This window comes from Hypomesus nipponensis, chromosome 7 (genome assembly GCF_054491055.1).
Source record: "Hypomesus nipponensis isolate SF chromosome 7, ASM5449105v1, whole genome shotgun sequence".
Lineage (NCBI taxonomy): Eukaryota > Metazoa > Chordata > Actinopteri > Osmeriformes > Osmeridae > Hypomesus > Hypomesus nipponensis.
In genome coordinates this window covers 6,943,986-6,965,907 of record NC_140367.1, presented here as the reverse complement: position 1 = coordinate 6,965,907, position 21,922 = coordinate 6,943,986, and the positions used below count along the sequence as shown (strand labels likewise).

At 45.5% G+C, this 21,922-nt stretch overlaps 2 protein-coding genes across 2 annotated transcripts; one reads left to right on the top strand and one right to left on the bottom strand.

Moving 5' to 3' along the window:
• Positions 1 to 26: 26 nt before the first annotated feature.
• cd36 (CD36 molecule (CD36 blood group)) lies at positions 27 to 5,162 on the bottom strand. Its single transcript, XM_084701012.1, has 12 exons — positions 5,037 to 5,162; positions 4,574 to 4,734; positions 4,096 to 4,240; positions 3,355 to 3,510; positions 3,121 to 3,212; positions 2,955 to 3,004; positions 2,668 to 2,737; positions 2,110 to 2,297; positions 1,847 to 1,965; positions 1,577 to 1,650; positions 1,435 to 1,489; positions 27 to 1,163 (listed from the first exon to the last, which is right to left on the bottom strand). Exons 1-12 carry the CDS (start codon positions 5,160 to 5,162, stop codon positions 993 to 995), a joined length of 1,407 nt encoding a protein of 468 aa, XP_084557138.1. The 3' UTR covers positions 27 to 992.
• A 1,406-nt stretch (positions 5,163 to 6,568) lies between these two features.
• On the top strand, positions 6,569 to 19,601 carry gnai1 (guanine nucleotide binding protein (G protein), alpha inhibiting activity polypeptide 1). The gene is made up of 9 exons (XM_084700984.1): positions 6,569 to 6,989; positions 12,987 to 13,029; positions 13,338 to 13,479; positions 13,844 to 14,001; positions 15,395 to 15,523; positions 16,449 to 16,578; positions 17,259 to 17,412; positions 17,747 to 17,968; positions 18,550 to 19,601. The coding sequence occupies exons 1-8, from the start codon at positions 6,872 to 6,874 to the stop codon at positions 17,935 to 17,937; spliced, it is 1,065 nt and encodes a 354-aa protein (XP_084557110.1). The 5' UTR covers positions 6,569 to 6,871; the 3' UTR covers positions 17,938 to 17,968; positions 18,550 to 19,601.
• The last annotated feature ends 2,321 nt before the right edge of the window (positions 19,602 to 21,922 follow it).

Genomic DNA, 21,922 nt, shown 5'->3' with positions numbered 1-21,922 from the left:
AATAAAGTTTACATATGTTAGTCACGTTTTGTCCAAAAAGGAGTCATTCATAAGCTAGCCACTGTTGTACAGTTCCCTTGACCAAATATCTCACTGAACACCCTGTGTGAGAGGATGGGCACCTGTGACTGTGTTATGGTAGCCGGGGTCAGAGAGAGGAGAGGTGGTCAGAACATCCAGACGTTTCCCTGGTAATCTGAATAAAACACTTCCCTGGATGTCAGCCTCTATCTCAGACTAACTGAGGACCCGTAACCACAAAAAACCTACAGTGGGCCATTTAAAACCCATAAAATGAAAGAGCTTCCTCAGTCGGGCAACACACACTTCTTTTTAACCAAACAAACCCAGGTGACATGCTGAACCACAGAATAATCATCTCCTAGACTGATGTAATTCCTGTTTTGATTTACAGGCCGCATGGGGCGAAAAGTAAACTGAATGATATCGCTTTAAAGTGCACAATGGAGGGTTTTGTTCCAAAATGGTCTGGTTTGGATTGAAACTTGTGCCGTGTTAAGACCTTTAAAAGATCCTTTGAGTACAGCATAAAATTAAAAAAAGAAACTATTTTCCTTTTAATAATACTTATGACTCACAGTTCAACATTGAACTGAATGCATTTACATATTTTCATCTGAATGTTAATACCCCATCAGAGTACCTTTCTCTCACAGTGGGAATCCAGCACAGAGAATTACATTAACAGTCCAGTCATCATCTACAAATCCACAACTATATTAGGATTTTAGCAAAAAGTTGAACATACCAAACACATTTAAACAATGTTTAAAACAACGTTATTGACAAATCATTTGAAATTCTCACATTATTTCCTCTGTGTATCAAAGCAATGCTTTTGGACATTAGAAACATTATGTTAGCATTATATGCTGAAATTACAAAAATGGCTACATATTTGTCAAAATAGCTCAGAGGCACGATAGCAGCTTGTTGACTTCTATGCCATTCATAGATTGTGGAACTTCAGCTCACACAAATTTGCTGTTGTTTCGTCTCATTATACAGTATCCCACCATACAGAGAACAAATATGGCTGTCCCTAGGCCTATCAGAGATTTCTGCACCATGTCCAGCAGCTGGACACGGGACAGCAGCTCTTTCTTAAACATGTCTGCTGTCTCATCATCGAGCGATGCAGTCTGCCAAAACACACACACAGGGATGAAGACGTCATTAATGACAGCAAGACTATATGTGATACGCTACCTATGTCAGTTGAGGGAACCTATAATAATTTACTCTGGGTTCTACATTAATAATTTAACGTTTGTAATGAGTCCAGAAAAAAAAGAAATGAATGAAACATTGCTGGGAATGCTTATTTGGGATCTACATACTCAATGGGTGACAATAAAAGCTACTACAGCTTCCGATGAGGCAACCATGTGTAGCATGTATCCCATGACTTACCTCATTTAACCAAACTAAAGGGAATATGGTGTAGTCCTTCACTTTTTTCAATACACTGTAGAAAAAAGAAATGGGGTGATTAGTGTCCCTTTATAAATCAACAATGTGTATGTTAAGTATAGACTCCATCGCTTGAACTTACGTGATAACCTTTGAGGGTCCATACATCATGTTGACCTGAAGCCTCTTGGCAAACCTCAGAGTAAAGCCTGTGGTCTGACAGAAGCAAACATCCCCATCAGGTACATCACCTGTAAACTAGAGCCTAAACCTTGTTAACTAGCTCAGTACTAGGACATGTTACTACGGATCTATAGGTTGCAGGTTCAAATCCCTTTGATCAAAAGTGTCTGCTAAATGAATACATGACATTACAACTAGCACTAGTGCGCCAGGTTTGTTTGTGGCTTACTGGCTCTACATCCAGGTATGTGAAGTGGTGCTCTATGGAAGGACTCAGGCCCAGTACATCCTCTGTCAGGCTAGGAGACCCGTACAGGAAATGGGGTAGGGAGATGTAGACCGGAGTTCCTGAGAGGAACAACAACATCATAAACATTTATACGTTGATGCTTTTCTATTGTAAGTTTGACAGAACATTGATCGCATGTATGGGTGGGATTCGAACCCATGGCCAAGATGTCACTAGCTTTCATAGCTGATGCTGGCTCTCACCGTCACGGCATGCACCGACGCCAAGGACTCCTCCTACAGTGCAGTTTTTGGTGGACAGATTGTCCTTGCAGTAACACTGGTTGTCAGGGTTGATCGAAGGGGCAGCAAGAGTCTTCTCATTCAGAGTGTAGCGGTACACCTGGATCCCCTTTAGGTCCTGGCTGGACTCATACTGGGCAGACACAGACCTAAGAGGGATCAGAAGTGTGAAGATTCTCCCTAGACATGTGCTGTACCTTGTTTTACGGGGCTGGGTGAGCTCTTGGCTGACCTCTAGTGGCGATCCACCGAAGCATCAATAACATCAATAACAAGATATTACTTGCATGTGACATTCACAGAATACACTCATGCATTCATTTATTCAGATTGTATCCAAATCATCTGACTGTGCATGAAATCTGCAGGGTGGTGCTGAGGGTGCATGGTGAGTCACCCACTGTATTATTCTACTATTGACAAACACGGTTCAAATTGAGTGTTGGGACACTCCACAGTGCATGGTTCTATGGTATAGTCGTGATTGGAGCATTCAACATATTCTTTAAAACCTCTCACCTGCAGATGTCCGAGACAAAGAAGAACAAAGGCTTCTTCTTGTCCAGGAAGGGAGGAAACGAGGATGCATCTGGAACACACAGTTTAACGATGATAAGGATTTTATATTAGTGAGAATAATGATGAACTTCTTCTAACCTAAGCCTATTTTCCTTAAATTCCACAAAAATAACATACTCCGATGCCAATAACAACAGAAATATGTCAGTCTGGTACTTATAGCCTGTGCTTCTATATAATATTCCCACAGTATAAGTTTCCCCCCCCAAAAAAAATTCACCACTTACCTGTGCCATTGATCATGTTGCAGTATGTGTCATTCCAGTAAGGCACGGTCCTAAACGACAAAGAATCAACTTCAAATAGTAAGCTATTAGACAAGCAATTTAGCATTGACATTCTTACCTTAACGTTCTGGCTGTTTCAGAGTGGAGGGTACTGTGGGAAACTTACTTCATACCCTGAAACATGTCAATGGTAGAGACTTTGGAGATATCGTCCTTCCCTGTGAAGATATTGTAGGGTCCATCATAGGTATCGTTGTACTGGAAACAGATTGGAGAACAACGGTGTGAGGGTACGAAGACGTTATCAAATCATTTAAACCACCCCTTCCCAACACATGACTGATATTGTGTGGCTACATTGCATGACTGGTACTGTATAACACGTTATAGCATAACTTACAGGGGCAAAAATGCCCACAGTTCCCTTCAGGATGGGGTCGGTGTAACCCCAGAGAAGGTCCTTGACTGAGCGGCGCTGGAAGAGAGAGGCGTTGTTGTTTTTGATGAGCCCTTCCAAAACCAGGTGAAACGGCTTAGGAATCAGTGTGTACGCACCCTAGAGAGAGAGCACGCATGGGATGAGATTCAACACACAACTATATTACATCACCTATTCATGGCTGGCTTGTTTAAAATGTAAACTCTATTTTGAGCACACATGGATATGATAATCCTTCCCTTTAACACAGAGATAAAGGCAAAGTATGATTATTAACAGTTTTCAATTATGACTCAAGATATAATGACTTGCAAGAAGACAGGACCATTCATATTGGCTTATCAGCCTTATCAACTGTTTGAGCACTCACCCGAAGATAGACTGTATGACTGCAGTCATGTGGTTAAAATGTCTTCCACAAGTGTTTTCTGACGTTCTCCAGCAACACAGTCCAACCTTTTATAGCTAACTCAGCAACATCCTCACGTTGTTTTAAACTCATACCAAAGGAAATTCATTACTTTGATGACTTCTGCCATGTAATGCCACTGTGATGTACCACCAACATTATATACCAGAACCCAAACATTTGTCCAAAGATGAAATCCTCCTGGGTTTCGAGTCCAGGTTTCCATCTTAAAGTCAAAGACGCTCAATGCTAAAAACCCGCCCCATTCCTGACAACACAGTGGAGCCACTTACAGCCACAGCCAAGTTGAGGGTAGTGACCATGTCCTCCTCTGCTCCCACAGACATTGAAGGATCAAAGATGGCCCCTGCTGGCAGCAAGAAGGACACAGTGTGGTTGGGAAAGGCTGTTATGTTCTCTTTTGCCAAGTACCTGGTCCTGGGAGAGACAGGTTGGGGGGGGGGGGGGGGGGGGAATTAAAGACAGACAAATAAAAAAAAACTTCAAACTCCAAACACCAGGCATAAACCTTTGAACTGATTATTATGTGTAGAATCAGATTGAGTAACGTTATCTGTATGAATGACGCTTTGCACAACATGTTCCTGCTAAGTGACATTACACGTGCAGTGGCACACAGTTGCCATAATAGATTATAAAAAAGCTATAAAAAAAGAACAGACCTTTAAGGAATAGCATGGTGATAGAATGCAAGGATGCATGCACATGCATCCAATGACATATTTTGGCTCCAGAGTAAGGCACACCTACTTGTACGCATAGGGTCCCTTCTCCATGACCACAGGCTTGGCTCCATGTGCAAGCACCTCCAGGGGGTTCTTCACGTCAAACAACCAGAACTGTCGATACACCACTGCCCCAGCGGACACCCAGTTGTCATAGGCGGTCGTGCCAGGCTCGATGACAGCCTCCTGCGAGCGGACGGACACAGAGGATGGCTATTTTTAAACGATGCTCAAGATTTCCAACAGAGCAGCTGTTCCTTTGCTGCCGTATTGAAAACGGCGCATCGCTAATAAAGGCCCTTTGATCTGTCTGCCATCCAGGATGTCTCTGCCACCCGAGTCAAGCTGCGCTCTGATTTGAGAGTACAAGTCGGCGTATCGCATGCACATCCCAAACACATGATTGTATGTTTCTGCCTATTCCTCTCTCTCCAGACCACTCCTCACGCATGTTTACCTCCCCTGAAAAATAGCAAACTGGTACCAACCTTCTCCACTGTGTCCTTAATGACATTGTTTCCTAGGGGGATAAGGATGCCTCCGAGTACAGCCACCAACGCCCCGAACACAGCTCCAGAGATCAGCCCGCACCTCCTGTCACAGCAGCAACCCATGGCGTCGGCGGGTGTGTGTGTGTGTACGCGCGTGTGTGTGTGTGTGTACTGTATGTGTGTCCCTCCGTCCGTCTGTCTCTGTCTGTGTCAGGCAGTGTGTGAGGCAGTATCCGAGACAGCAGCGGTATCAGAGGAGCAGAGAGACTGGGGGACAGGTGGAGGTGGAGACTGCCCTGGCAGTGGCCCAGGACTCAGCTCGCGGTGGGGATTACGCAATGTCAGAGGGTTGAAGGTTGTTGAAGAGTGCACTCCTGCCCCTGGGTATCAGTGCACTATCACAGAGCTCTTTAATGCTCCGCTCATCAGAGCAGTCTGGAGGGGGGTGTTTGGAAGAGAATAAAACTCCAAGCATCGAACCGCAAACAACCACAATATCTATAGTACAACTGAGAAGGGCAAGACATTTGATCTCGGTCATGCATTTAAACATACTGGATGATTTACTATGTTTTATTCTCATCTACTTTGGGGATTGGATGTCTGCTGTCTCTGGGACATCCTTTACTTTGCTTTAGAGCACATGCAAATTTATTTAGACTAACATGCCCATGATCCATCTTAGAATATAGACGAATTACTACGTGAGTGATAACACACTACTTAGGGTTAGTATAACTTGTAACCTTGACCAGATCAATAAGGTAAGAACAGAGCAGATGTGGATATAAGGCCTAAGTAGCTTGAAATTAAGTCCCCCTTCCTTCAATAAACTGCCAAGTCATTCTCACCCCATTCTTAAACTTGCTGTGAAGAGCCTCCATAGTCATCCTCTAAACCTGAAATATTCTGCCATTCTCACTTCATCCATTGGGGGTCAGCACTATCATTTCACCAACTTAACGGGTCCAAACCTTTCCAGGGCAGACATATATGAGCTGATTCATATGTAATGTATGTGTCACACCTGTAGATACCTGTTTCTGCCTCTGATCCTCTATAATGATCATAACACAACATCATATTTTACATTTTTACAATCGGTTCTCTTGACGTGTCCAGAAATGGCTGCCTAGGGTAGCTATGGTTCACCATCAATGATTTGTACGACTCGTACACATTACGTTTTGACGTTATGTTATGTAACTTAAACATTTTCTTACAGCATAGTCCGCAACCTATCCACTGGAGACTTTTACGTTTCATCTTCTGAAATAAGGAAGTTTCTATAGATGTACGGAAAAAGCTGAAAACGGTCATGGCCAGTTTAATATTGGATGCTTAATAGCCCCTCTCGCGTAAACTACCAATAAAATATATCAATCCCATTCCCCAGATAAATGTTGTACCTATTATCAAACTAAAAGCCATGCCAGCCGGCCACAGACTCTTATTATGACAGCAAAAACTGAAACGGGAAGTCTGGATGTTGCTGCTCTTGGTAAATGTAGTCAGAGACCTCAGTCAGAACATAGCTCACTGTGGCAGCAGATAGAGACACATGCCCTGAGTGGGAGAGAAACGGCCAATACATCGTTCTCCTTTTAAAATTCAATCTATGCGACGACGATACTTTATTGATAACCGTAGGGTTTATGTGTTCACAAGAGACACTAATCCATGTTATCTTTGAAAAGTGTCCCATTCGAGACACATAGATTTTGTTCCAGGGCGTGTGCGGGTCCAGGGGAACAGGTTAGCCCTTGAATGTTGGTAGTATAGTATATATTTTTGAAATTTTACATCGCCTTGTCCGGAGGAGTCGCTTGACGATGGGGTGTACACTGAGTACCGAGGATAAGGCGGCGGTGGAGCGCAGTAAAATGATCGACAGGAATCTGAGGGACGACGGGGAGAAAGCCGCAAGAGAGGTCAAGCTATTACTCCTCGGTAAGGAAAAGAGAACGGGTGTTGATGAACTTCACTTTGTTCCATTGTTAGCATTATTCATTTAACTTGACACTGAGCTATAAGTTGTGTAAAATAACGTACACCCTTCACCGTAGTCGAAGTGAAAATTACAGTAACAATGTTTCCTCTACGTCTGCTTTCCGCATAACCCACACAATTCACAATTTGTTTCTATGGTCGTCATGACGTTTAAGTTCCCCCAAACACAAAGCATTACTTATTTAAACACCTGCAACGTCTTAGATTTCCATTCTAACCATTCTGGCTTTAGATATAAATTGGTAGATGGTAGGCCTGATTGAAATAATATTTTAATGCAAACTAACTTCATGATGCAATAGTCTTGAGTCAACTAACTATGCTAACTACCCATGAGAGCAGTTGCTACAGTCTCCTCTTCTGTTGATGCAAGACATTGGTCTCTGCCCATTCAGATTCGCTGGCTTAATCCTTATAGCAGTGTCTTTTTTTTCCCATTACAACACAGTTCGTTTTTCAAATCAGCACGCATAACTACTTTTCTTGTTTCCACTTGCCCTGTGCAAGAGAATGTGACTCAAGTCAATGTTTACATGCACACACCTTGGTATTATTGAAAAAGACAATATAGGTTACAAGAACAGCCATGAGTAAATGCATAACAAGAACAACTTGTCTATTTGACTTGATGGCATTGGCAGCATTGTACTTTAATTGAGCATTGTACATTTTACAAATACATTTATTTTATTGTGAGTTTTTGTTGATGAACTTTCCTGTAAAATATTTGAATTGGTGTCTCAGCCTTTATATTTGCAATGATTTTCCCACCCCAAATACATAATAACAGTAGAAATCCAATGGTCCACATCTGCTGGGGCAAAATAACAAATGTCTATGTCATTTGTCAGGTTTTCTCTGATTGATGTACTGTAAGACACATTCCACTGTAACTTGTTCAGACAGACATAGCAGATTTGATTAGAGGCAAGCAAGTACAGTCAAGTAGAGTTATTTTGCTCCAGGGAGCAACAGAGGTTATATTTTCCTCCATTTTCCTCCAGAAAATGTCAATCCACCAGTTTTTCCCTTGACAGTAATGCCAAGGTATATATCGTTTTCTATGCGTCGTGCTCATAACTTAATGGTTCTTGTTTCCATGAGAACATGACAATGTTGATGTCATTTGGGCGCCACTGGAGTATGTACTACTGCAGGCTGAGAGTTTGTGTTGGCACCATAACATGCTTTCTGTGTTTCATAAAGGTCAGTAACCAGGTAACAGACATGGCCTGTTCAAATTACTGGCAGGACAAAACAGGCAGGCAGGCCATACCAGGAGAAAGGAAATGCGAGAGAGAAAGAGAGAGTGTGTGCTAAGATCCCCACCCTAGTGACAGGGACATTAAAAAATGGAGAGCACCATGCGCTCAGAAGGTGTTACGGTGAAGAGCCTCTACTCTTGTTTGTGTTTGCTTGACCAGTCCTCTTTGTGAGCGCCAAAGCTCCTTGAGAGTTCTATGGCACTGTAGTCCGGAGCTTACAGTAAGGTTTGTGTGATACATTAGCAGTGCATGAGATGCTGGTGGAGACGTTCTGCTGTCACGCCCTCTGAAATAGACACCACCTGTCGTTGCTCTCTGCGTGCGTGCGTGCATGCATTTGCGTATGTACACGTGTTTGTGTGTGCGTGTACAAGCGTGTTTACCTGTGTGTATGTGAGTGTGCGGGAGCATATCGTGCTGTGTGAGCCGTCACTAGCGTGTAGCCATGCACCTGTCGAAACAGGTGTCATTTGCATGAGGGTTGATTTGAATTTCGAAAGAGCTTTCTAGTTTTCACAGTCTGTCAGCTTGTCTCATGTGAATTCTGTGTTGTGTAGATGACATCTTTACTAGAAATCTTGCTTTAAATGCTTTGAAAAATGGCTAAAAGGCACAACTTGTTTTATGGGCCTTGTTCCTGTATTCATGCAGTAAAGTTGCAGAGATACAGTAACATAACATTGTCCAGGTGTGTTCTTCGGTGGAACATCTCACTTGCACCCTCAATGTATCCTGTATGCTCTTAGATCAAAAATCCTTTGAGATGTTGGGAGATTCACAGACCAGACCTGTCACACAGAACTAACCATCAGTGGAGACCAGAGAATGTGACATGATAATATAGAGAAAATGTAATTGAATAACCTTCATTGCTTCCTCACTGTCACGATCGTTAGTCATCACCCCTTTCACCAAATTAGCCAGCGTGTACTTGTGGGAAAACAGTCTAGGGTCCATTGATCTGCCTGTCTTTAGATCCATCCCAATGATTTGCTGCATTGATTGTTGATAGGTAAAGTGGGGAGTTACTGGATTTGTGTGTGTTCAGTCATGCTTGCAAAAGACTCCTGGAGGGATATGAATGAAAGAGATTTAAATCTTAATATAAAGGGCTGAAGTCCTAAACATTGATCCACGATCAAGCAGTGTGTGTCACAGATGCACAACAGATTCCAGAAGTGGATCTTTGTGGGCTAGCTGGAAAGAATGGAGGGGAAAAGTGACGCTGGTATGGGGACGGTTCATTCTGCTAAAGTGGTGTCACTTATGTGGGTGCTGAGCTGTTGGGCAGCAGAGGCCAAGTAGCCCCCCCCCCCACCCCACTCTCTCCTGCACTGCTTCTTCTCTCTTGCACTGCTTCTTCTCTCCTGCACTGCCCTTTCAATGGCATGTGTTGGTCAGCCAGACAGCCAGCGAGCCAGTCCGAGCCCAGGTCATGCTCCTGCTGACCCAGACAGATAACCCTGGGACTATTGGATCGGATCTGACAGTTCTCCAGAACTGCCGTACAGACCAAATGGGTTTCTGGAAGGCAGAAAGCCCAACATCTATTCTCTAGCTAGTCAGCGAGCCAGTATTATATAAAAGCTCCAAGTGAATTAGCATTTAACTAGGCTATCGCGGTGCTATAATTGGACTGCGGACCTGTAGCCATTTTAATCACATTCTCCATAGCAATCCCTTGTTGTCACCAACGAGTACCGTACCACATTCTCCTCTCCTTCTACCTCTGTGAAATCCTGTGAATTACACCCTGGGGGAATTCCAGGAGAGATATGCTGCTGGGCTTTAGAAACACGTCACTCATCTCTACAATCCTCCATTTTGTCTGGAGGGCTTGGTGGGTTTTCCTAAAATAGTTTCCAACCGTCCGAAACAGAAAGCAGCTGGCTTAGAGGTTTGGACCAGACCTAGGTTGGGATAGTGGGTGTATCAAAGTGTGTGTGTGTGTGTGTGTGTTAGTGTGTGTAACATGATTCACTGTTGTGACGCAGGTTGCCAGAGGTCAGCTTTGTGGTTTACTTACTTAATGGCCCATGTGTCAAATCAGGCCCACTGGTGTCTCTTTGAGGCAAGACTTTGAAGCTTGGCGGGTCACGCCCCTGGTCAAGACATCACCAGCATCAAGGACTCACTTGGATCAGTTATGTAACCAGACCCCAGCACAGCTCTCTTTATCTGATTCTTATTGATTAGAGTAGAGCAAAGTTGTGGTGATTTTTCTAGCTTCCGGCAAAGCAGTCAATGGAATTCAATAACAGTTGGATATCGGAATGTTTCTTTGGTGTTTTTCAAACAAACTTTGGTCCCAAACAGATTTCCAAGAAAATCTTGATAAATCTTGGTATCTTGCTGAGAGAGCGGTCCGTTTACATAGAAGTCATCTCAGGCTGTCTGCGGGTGAAGATTCAGGAGATCTGGGCTGTTGGGCAGTGAGTGAGGCTACGGAGTGAAGCTGTGTTGTGTTGTTAGCAGTGATAAAAGGCCCTTAGCCAGACCCCGGGGGTTCTACACATCCACCCGCCTGCTAGCCTTGTCCCTCTCTCTGTAGCACAGTGTGTCTGCTGTCTCACTGGGAATCTCACTGGCTCATGTGAAGCCCTGGAGCACTGCTACAGTGACAGTCACACACACACACACACACACACACAGACACTAAAGAAACCTTCTCCAGGGCTGCTCAGCACCACAGAGGTAAAACATAATCAAAACATTAGGGCCTTGGGTGAAAGCTATCCAATTAAACAGTCAGTTCTCCGCCGAGACGTCACCTCTCCTGTCTCAACACGCCTTCTCCATCTCCAGAGGAAACCCTGTCCACAGGAATTTGGCTTGTTCCGCTCGCCCCCTCTACACTCCCTGCTGCCTCCTGTAGGGGGCGTCTGGCTGGGGCGTCAGGTTCACGTGGCGGTGCTGTGTGCCCTGGAAGAACAGGCAAGAGTAGGATCATTGTTTGGGGCTGTAACTTAATACAGACCTGCAAGCAGGCGACGTGCCACTGCCGAAGAACTAGTCCCTCTTTCCCTCCTTCATATCTCTGGATCACGGGGCAGATACGATTTGACGGTACGATCTACTTCCTTAGTGCTAACTGTGGAACATCCAAAAAGCCAGAGAAGGAGAGATGAGAGCAATAAGGGCTCCCTGCTGGCCTGTTAGTGAGTGTTTTTGATGAGAAGGAGGAGGAGGATCTGAGAGAGTCTCTGTGGCAGTGTGTGTCTCTAATGCACCACGCTAGGAGGAGGCTGAGCACCGATCATGAGAACGGATGTCATTTGTATGTGCAGAGGCTAGCGAGAGCAGAGGCATCTGGAAGAGGCTTCTCTGCGTGGATTACGAGGCCATAATGAGTTGATAAATAATACATGGTCTTCCTTGCGGTAGTGACAATCCACCTTCACACTGAACGCTCAGCCACTCCGCTCAGGTGACCGAGGACGCACGCCATACGCATGTCTGCTTCCAGGTATTGTTGCCATGGCAGTGTGACGTGCGCGAGAGAGCGCATTTGCGTCCGCCAGTTGACTGTTACCCTTCGTGAGCTCTGCTCTGCTAGTGCTGTTGGGCTGGCTGACATCTGGCCTACTCCACTCTCATTGGCTGTCTGTCCGGGGTGTTCTCCTCCCCTCCCAGGGTTGCTGCTGGTCGGATGTTGTGTCTGGCGTTCTCACACCCCAGGCCAGGGCTGTCTGAGCCCCGGAACACTCCAGCTGTTTCTCCACGACAATGGGGGGGGAAAGCATTTCATGTACACCATGACACTCTCCTTCAAACATGACATTGTCATAAAGAAACGTATGAATGCACCGACAACAAAAACAACTGAATATGAGAAGGCTGTCTGAAAAGTTTCCCATGATGCGCTTTATGCAGGCAGACAGACAAACAGGCAGACAAACAGGCAGGCAAGCAGGCAGACAGACCAACAGCACGGTAGATGAGCATTTGCGTTGTCGAGGTTGTAAGAAGACCAGCTTGTGACTCATTGCCTGAGTGTTCATGAAGCAACTCTCTCTTGTCACTCTTTCACGCTCTCACTCTCTCGATGCTATGGCATGAGGTGCTCAGCCAGTGTCCTGTGATAGCCTGGATGGGTAGTTTGGCTGGGCTAGATGGCTGGATAATGTGCTGTAAGTGCTGCCATTGGAACAGACCAATAAAGAGAGCTGCAGGGAGGGGCCACTATCGAGCAGCCAGCAGCAGAGCATCTCTCAAGGGGGGAGGGAGGAAGTCAATATCAAACTTAGGAAAGACAATCAGGGCCCATTTACTGTGTCCATCTAGATGAGTTCTTGGCATAGTCATCTTCTTAGCGTTGTTAAGTGTCTAGCAAAGGTAAGTGCTTGTATAACATATTATATACTGTGTTGTATTCTGTGGCAGCTTTCAATTATGTCAAGGAAAATAAAATAAACAGCTCTTGGTTGTGAAAAATGAGCAATTTTACATTGTTTCTTACTGCCCCTTCCTCTCTCCCTCCCACAATATCTATCTTCTGTCTCTCTCTCTCTCTCTCTCTCTCTCTCTCTCTCTCTCTCTCTCTCTCTCTCTCTCTCTCTCTCTCTCTCTCTCTCTCTCTCTCTCTCTCTCTCTCTGTCTCTGTCTCTGTCTCTGTCTCTGTCTCTGTCTCTGTCTCTGTCTCTGTCTCTCTGTCTGTGTCTCTCTGTCTCAGGTGCTGGTGAGTCGGGGAAGAGTACCATTGTCAAGCAGATGAAGTGAGGATCTGTTTTACCACTAATATACCCATCCATTCAGCTCGTTCAAATCATTCTCACAATCAAAACAAACCATTGTGTGTGTACCTCGTGGACAATCTCATCAGATATGACTAATGTCATTGTCCTAGACTAGTCATCTTCATTGCCACGTAGCCCATTTGTTTCACGCAGTTCCAATCATTTCTGAGTAATGTTATTGTCAACAGACATCATACTTGGAGAAGCACCTCATCCATTCCACAGAGTCAAACTGATGTTCTGGCGTTTGGGGTGTGTGTGTGTGTGTGCGCGCGTGTGTCATGCAGAATCATCCATGAGGCAGGATACTCAGAGGAGGAGTGCAGGCAGTACAAGGCCGTGGTCTACAGCAACACCATCCAGTCCATCATCGCCATCATCCGAGCCATGGGCCGCCTCAAGATCGACTTTGGAGACGCCTCCAGAGCTGTGAGTATGGGGGGGGCTCCCGGGAGCTTAGCCAATGGGACTTCATCATCGCACTGGCATCTTTTCCTGGATAATCTGTGCACCGCTCGTGTCCAGGGCCCCATCTGGAACTCTTTATCGTCTCTCTTTCGGATCTATAATTACTGGTTAGGTGCAAGCATGTCCTCCACACAGCTGAAGCCATCACGGTTGTATCAAGATCAGGGCTTGTTAGAAAGGGAGGCTTGTTTGGGGTCTTTTAAAGGTGGTAATTGCTCAGAACGGTTCCAATTCTTTCCAGCATCTAGGGTTTATAAGAACTGCTGATCCAAAACGTACTGAAAACACGCTCACATTTGTGTGCGTGTGTGTGTGTGTGTGCCAGGACGACGCGCGGCAGCTGTTTGTGCTGGCGGGCTCAGCAGAGGAGGGCTTCATGACGGCCGAGCTTGCGGGGGTCATCAAGCGCCTCTGGAAGGACGGGGGGGTCCAGGCCTGCTTCAGCCGCTCACGCGAGTACCAGCTCAACGACTCTGCAGCATAGTGAGTCACCCCGGTCACACACACACACACACACTAGCACACATCTTTACACTCGCCTACATACATACCTACTGTGCATACATGCAGTATATAAATATGCCTACACGCAGACCGGCATTTTCTTCAGACCCTTTTCCCATGGGCGGGATGTACACTGCAGTCCTTTTTGATCGCCTATTTATGGTGGACCCACCTGCTGCAGCTGCATCCGTCTGTGAAATACCTTGTCAGACACACCAAGTTCCCCCACAGGTAGCTTGTCTAGGTCTGCCGACAAGTATGTCAACACCCCCACCGCAACCGTCCGCCCTCCATTTGAACCTTGAGTGAGACTGTCAATATTTGCACTGTGGTATCAGGCCAGTAACACGCAGGCTAGCCCGCGTGGAGTCCTTGACTTTTCATGTAGGACCTGTCACTGGCTGAACCTTTCTCAGGCAGTAAACGAACCAGAGGAAGTTCTAACCAGACGTCGAAAACATGGCAAAGTCCCGTTCTGTGGAATCCGCTCATTGATTTTGCTGAGGTGTTTTTATTTGTTCTTCCATTGAGCAGTCTCACCGAGGTAGCCCCTGCATGGTGTTCTGGGAAACCCTAATGCCTAGTTTTGATCGGAGCGATTGTCACCGATTTTTGGTTGTTGTTGGCCAGGCTTGAGAGCCACAGCTGTGGGTCCTCTTCCTAATCGATGGCCACAGGGCCTCACCACTGCGTCACTCTTGGTGTCCTGCCAAACAGGGGTTCTGCAAGGCTGGCCATGGAGCTGTTTGTTTGTGCGGAAATGGTTGCTCTCTTTCTGTCGTAATCTCTTGCAAGAGAAACGCACAGTGGGGCTATTTGAGAAGTGAGATAACTGTAGATGTACTGTGTGTGTGTGTGTGTGATGGGAGGAGGCTTCTAAATTCCACGACATGCCGTCCCACCCTGAATACCCCCTGGGAGGGTCTCGGTATGTCCAGAGTCAGGAGTTATCCCGACTTACTGGTGACCTTTTGTTAGCTAACAGATCCATAAGGGTTGAGTGATGGACATGGCACAGATGTAGTGCTTATTTACCCTCGTTTACAGCCTGTCATCCCATTATCTCCGACCACAGCCTGATGTAGGCTGCACCATCAGGGTGTTCAGAAGTAGCAGCAGACAGTCCAGGGAGACAGTGAGGGTCACAGTGTGACTTGTCCTCAATTCCAGATATGGAATCAGCACACAGAGGTGAAGCTGGCATTTGATTAACAATTGTTCCATTGTCCTTGTGAAAGTACATGGAAATGTCAGTGAAACAAACATTTCAATCTGTCTCTCCATTTCCTTCTCTGTCTTTGTCTCTCTCTCTCTCTTTGTCTCTGTCTCTCTCTTTGTCTCTGTCTCTCTCTTTGTTTCTCTCTCTCCCTAGTTACTTGAACGATTTGGACAGGATATCCCAGGCCACCTATATCCCTACTCAGCAGGATGTCCTGAGGACCCGGGTTAAAACCACAGGCATTGTGGAGACACACTTCACTTTCAAGGACCTGCACTTCAAGTGAGCACCACTTCCTCACAATCAATCCAAATGTCCAAAGTGTTGACAGTCTTAACAGGAAGACCTGAGGTTACCTTCTTGCCAAATGTATGCGAGTCATTCCACAGCCGGAGAAATTCCCTTCCTGTGATTGCCCAGCTGTTATATTACAACATTGTGTGTGTGTGTGTGTGTGTGAGCACTCTGCATGAGGTCATCATTGAGTCACATCAGCTCTGGCCTTCCGCTGAGACACATAAACAGGAAGTGAGTAATGCTGTCCCATAGCTGCAGGCCTTCCTTGGCCGTTTCCTCACCAATGACCCGTTCCTCTTCTGTGGAATTGAAAACTAAGCAGCTTTTCAAGCCATGTTGTAATAGTTTGTGGTGTTAGGTTTTAGTACTACTCCACTGCATGGGGCAGTACAATGAAAACCCTATCCAAGTGTATTAGAGCTGGTGGCCTTTGCACTCGGGAGTGGGAGTTGCCATAGATAAAGTGTCTTGAAATATTGGGCAAAAGCACAGGGCTTATTCCTGTGGGCTGAACCACTGGGATAGGGCTCTCAGTGTGAAAGAGGCCTTGGTTTTAGCACAGCTCTTTAGTAGCTCTCCACTACAGACAGGGACAATATCATTCCCTGTCTATTAGTGCTTGTTTATTACCATACTCATTATCCTATTGGTTTGAGTCTTGGCTAAGCATCCCCCTTGATTAATTTGAGAGTCAGACTAAGCAAAAATGTGAATCCATTGGGAATGCCCTGGGACTATCAGATAAAAGATGTCTGTAAGTAAGAAACTATTCTCTAGAAATCTTGTGTGTGCTTACACATTTGTGCGTACGTGAGTGTGTGTGTCTGTACGTGTGTGTGTGTGTGTGTGTGTTTGTGCGCCTGGATGCATTCTCAGTTGACACTGTATGGCGTCCCGCTCACTTCCTCAGGATGTTCGACGTGGGAGGTCAGAGGTCGGAGAGGAAGAAGTGGATCCACTGCTTCGAGGGTGTCACCGCCATCATCTTCTGCGTGGCGCTGAGCGACTACGACCTGGTCCTGGCCGAGGACGAGGAGATGGTGAGAGACCACCTGACCCTTGTCCACCGTGGGTCCTGACCCGTGTCCACCGTGGGTCCTGACCATGTCAACCCACTTTGTGTCCTCTCTCCTTTCAGCCTGTTCACCTGGGTCTAGTACCACTGGCACCTTGGTTACCACCGGCCCTTTAGTCTTGGGGATAGGTACGCCGACATGTCGTGAAGCTCCTTAGACATGCAGTACTGTAGCGGTCAGCTGGTCAAGTTAGAATCCCAGTCATATTTGATACCAGTTGTAATCACAACAACGAGCAATCAGAGACCCAGACCAGCAGAACCCCTTCAGGCCCTCTGGGTCCTCATCTAGTTCCCTCTTCTGACCTGAGATCAATCAGCAATCAAGCCACTCCAGTACGCTCCAGAGATCACTCTAAAGATCAGTGCATTCTGGCTGCCCTGCCTCCGTCTGCCTCTCTTCCTGTCTGCCCTGGAACACGGGCTCTGTCTGCCCCCCTGAGACCCGTCCACCTGTGGGGTTAGGTTCTCCCAGCTCCCCGGCTTCCCACCTTGGGTTAGCCTGCCAACAGGGGGCAGCACCTCTGTGGTTCTCACCAGTGAAACATGAAAGCATTGTTGTAAAGCATGGTGTGGACTATGACTTGAAAGCAGTTGTTTTAGCACCCACTAAAGTTTATTTTTTCTTCTTCTTCCTCTTCACAGAACCGTATGCATGAGAGCATGAAGCTGTTTGACTCCATCTGCAATAACAAGTGGTTCACAGACACTTCCATCATCCTGTTCCTCAACAAGAAGGACCTGTTTGAGGAGAAGATCAAGAAAAGTCCGCTTACCATCTGCTATCCAGAATACGCCGGTGAGACCATCAGGAAACCACCAACGCCAACCTATTGCACCTGTTTCCTCTTCATCCGACATTGAAATGGCCATAAAAGCTTATGGAACAGGTTTACATTGGCCTGAAGTGTACATCCTAAAACAATTGTTAGTTTAAGAAGCACAGAAGATGTTTCAGTCCACCTTTTAACAGGCGAACAAAGAGAGGAAAGCAATGCAGCAGGATGGGGTTTGTCCGTCTGTTTAGCTGCTCTAGAAGAATTGCATTGACATTCCCTCACTTCTCTCTGTATTTTCTGTGAGGTCACTTCCTGTTGCATTGCATTCTCAAAGCTTCTTCTTCTGTGGTTCAGGCTCCAACACGTACGAGGAGGCAGCAGCCTACATCCAGTGTCAGTTTGAGGACTTGAACAAGCGGAAGGACACCAAGGAGATCTACACCCACTTCACCTGCGCCACCGACACCAAGAACGTGCAGTTTGTCTTTGACGCCGTCACCGACGTCATCATCAAGAACAACCTGAAGGACTGCGGCTTGTTCTAGAAGCGGGCGGAGACCATGCTGCCATGTCCTGGTGAGGCTCGTTCCCGGTTCCTCTTGAGTCCCGTTGTCTCAGTGCAGGTCAGGGGTGGTGTGGGATTATAGGTGGAGGTGTGCTCGCGTATGGAAGGAGGACAGGGAGGGTGGGATGATAAATGCTGGGATCATGAACGAGGGTGAACTGTATGTCTCGCTTGGGGCAGGGGTATAGAGTTGTCATAAACGTGACCTTGGCATGCCTTTACCACACATGGTATTGAGATAAAGCCACAGGCTGCACATAGGATATCTCATGAGCATTGTTCTCCACCTCCTTCCTGTGCTCCAAGTCCTCCTGCTATGTTTGACACGAGTGCAGCTTCTACCCAGCAGCATCATGCCTTGTTATTATACAGCAAACTTGTGTCATCTAATCATCTATAATCATGGCCACCTTTAATAACTGGGCTTCAGATTCTGCTGTGTTTTTTGTTGTAGGGTGTTTGTGAAATTACAGTGCCAAGGCCAAGCATTAACATATTTTTTTCATCAAAAGGGCCAGCTTGCCAGTGTATCTAATGGAGTATCTTATTTCTCCTTGTCTCTGTCCTTGTCTCTCTCCTTGTCTCTCCTCAGACAGCAGAACCAGAGTGAGTGATGTGTATATTTTAGGGTGGAGATGACAAGCAGTCGGGTTTGGAGGATCAGATAAGTTACGGACCAGTGCTGTACTATATGCCACTTTTAACAGCTTTATTTATGTTTTTGTCTTGGAACTTTTTGAAATAGCGTTACAACGTTTGTGTAGAATGTTTCTATTATCGTAAAAGAGTCAGTTATTTTTCAAGGTCATTTTTTCTGTTGTTTGTTCTGTTTTTTTGTGAAAGAAGAAGGAGCTCTCTTTATTTTGTCGTCGTTCCTTTTTGCCGGCCTCTCTGGAAAAGGATGCTTGCCTCTGATGGAGACCCTCCTTCTCTCCCTCCTTATGGTCAGGGGAAAAAGGATCCAGTTTGAGTCCAATTTGTTGGTACTTGTGCCTTCGCATGTTGTGCTCCTTGTCAAATGCTTGTTTCTTTTGCCTGCTGAACACTTTCAACATTAAGATGAAATGTTTCATAATTTAATGCCCCCTATATCTTTGGTGTGCACATTTCCACAACCAATCAAGTGGTATTCCCATTGGTCTAAAGGTATGTGGGTCACCATGGTGTCCAACACGTAGCCCAGACAGCCCCCTGTAGATTGAGACCACGCAGCCAATAAAGCTGTCCGATACTGACATGTACACTGTCACATCCAGAAAGAGGTTTAATAGTACAAGTTATCCACTATTATCAGCCATTTTGAAAATGGAGACTGCTTGGTGGGTCACTGAGCTTATATTATGCTACAGTGTCAAAGACTGAGGATCAGAGGAGTCACATTTTACTGTATATTTTGATGTATTTTTGAGTTTGGAGGCTTTGGTGTCTCAATGAGGATTTAAACACTGGAGTGACAGTTTTAAAATCCAACTACATGTAGTAAAATGGATGTATGGATGAATGGATGAATGGGGGCAAACACACAGTTCTGGTCTGTAAACTACACAGACTGCCACAGCTGTTTGTTTGTGTTCTCCATGAATGGGGAACCTTTGTAGTCTCATCTCCCTTATTTTGCTAATAAAAGCCATTTACAAACCACAAGTTGCAGTATGTTTCACTCTTATCGCATGAGTGTTATGCTTTTAGAATATGTCAATCTTCTTCTGTTTTTCTTATTTACGTCATTGGTCTTTATCTTGACATTTCCTCGCCAATCTGAATTGGCCTTCTAGTTCTAAATCGTATTTCCCCCAACTCACGGTTCAACTGCTGTTAACATTTATGCCAGAAATACCTAGGTGCTGTCATATCATACTGTTGCTAGGGGAGAGGACCAGCACAAGTCTTGTGCAGTGTACATCCATCATTTGGTATTGTATTCATTATTGTGATTGGACAACCCACTGTTGAATGTTGGGTGACGTGGGGAGTGTGTCTTACCACGTTTTGTCATAATGACATGCAATGCTCATTGATTTATTCTGTCTACCTAACATGGCCTTCCACTGCCTCCCAAATGGGTCCCATGTGGACTGTTGCCATGATGTGTAGGTTGTTTACACACTCCGCCTCAGACTGAGTGCTGAGTTGTGCCCATGTGCAAACTGCCAGGCGGAAGAGCATCAGGAGTGTGAGAGCCACATTTGCATGCTTCAACTGTTATTAGTGGCAGTGAGGGAGGCGGGGGCTGTGTTTGTGTGAAGCAGAGCTCAGGGATCTGGCTCCCATTAGCTCCACCATAGAAAGGGGGGGGGGGGGGGCTGGTGGTGGGGATGGTATTTTTAGAATTTAGAATCCGGAAAAAATGACAGCGGAAGAAAATAATACTCAGTGAGAGAATGTGGGAGAGTGAGACAGTGTGTAAGGTGGAGTGGGGAGTTAGAGAGAGGGAGGGAGAGAGTGAGGAAGAGAATGAGTGAGGGGGGGGGGGGAGAAGAGACCATGATGCTGTTGTGTGAAACAGTAGCAACACTGTTGAGAATTCTCTACCACGGAACCGAGGGTGTAGACATTTGAAGTGTGAGCGAGGGAGAGAGGGAACAATGAGGCTTGTCTACCTTGTTAGTGTTGTGCTAGTGTTTACCCATTGTTTTCCCCAAGCTGCTATCTCTATGTGCAGCAGCTGGCCACATGACTGATAAGACGGGCTTATCGGTGCTGTGGCTGTGCTAGAACACAAGTCACACTTTCAGTCTCTCACTTGCACACACAAAACCCTGCAGAACACACACACCAAAGCATTGAGTTACATGAACGCACGATTGAAAATTAAAAATGATAGTGACCAGTTGGTGATGGTTTGTGAAAAGCCTCAAAATAAATGTTATTCAAATGATAACAATCCTAAACACCTATGCACAAACAAGTTTATACTTTATAGACATATTTTAAGTTTAGTAGACAAACATAGTGATTAAATCAAAAATAAATAAGTACAGCTGGAGACTATTAGCTAGTTAGAGGGACAATAGCCTTCTCAAAGATGAGTTCTCATTGCAAATGGAGCAAAAACATGATAATCAGTCATCATATCTGCTTGCTAGCTACATATCTGCTAGCAAGTCCACAAGCAGCCACAGAGGATTATTAATGACAACATTTACACTATTTGCATTAAGTCATTTAGCAGACGCTCTTATCCAGAGCAACCTACAGTAAATTTGCCAACCAAACGTTTGTTTCAGACATTATTTATCAGGCCTTTGGAGTAAATGAGTGATTTGAAAATAAGTGGGCTGCCTGTGGAGCAACCAGTGTTAAAGATAATACATTTGTCAACTCTCTGGTCTGTTTATCTTTGATCTGCCAGGAGCTCATGTGGCATGCTGGAACTAGATGTCTGTCAGAACATGTAGAAGGGTCATAAGTGGAAAGAAGAAGTTGCTGAAACCATCGATTGTTTGTTGGGGTTGTTTTGACTGCAGTGCTATCTAGACTCATCAGATGTAACCCTGAGAGAAACTGTTGATGTTGTGTACAGAAACACTACAGCAGACCTCTGTGTTCACAACAGACATGACAACAGAGAGATTGTTCTCTTTTGGCCTGTTGTTTTTACATAATTCACTTAATGTTCATGTAAATGTACTTGTTTATTATCTCTGTGTGTGCGTGCATGTGAGTGAGTATTTGCATGTGGTGCATTAGATTGCGATATGGTTGCACTTGTTTGTGTCTCACTTGAGTGCATGCGTGTGTGTATGAGGGCCCTTGAGTTCTTCAGCTGGATGCCCACTGTCTCTGCTGCAATTCATCACCTGTTCTGGGTTGGTCATGATAAACACCACTCACCAACCCCCCCCACCCACACCATGTCACTTTCATCTTCAAACCTCTGCGCCCCCAGCCCTACATCCTTCTCCTCCTCCCCCTCTCCCCCATTTTCTCGTGATGTCATCAATTCCGGGCTCCATGGCAACAGG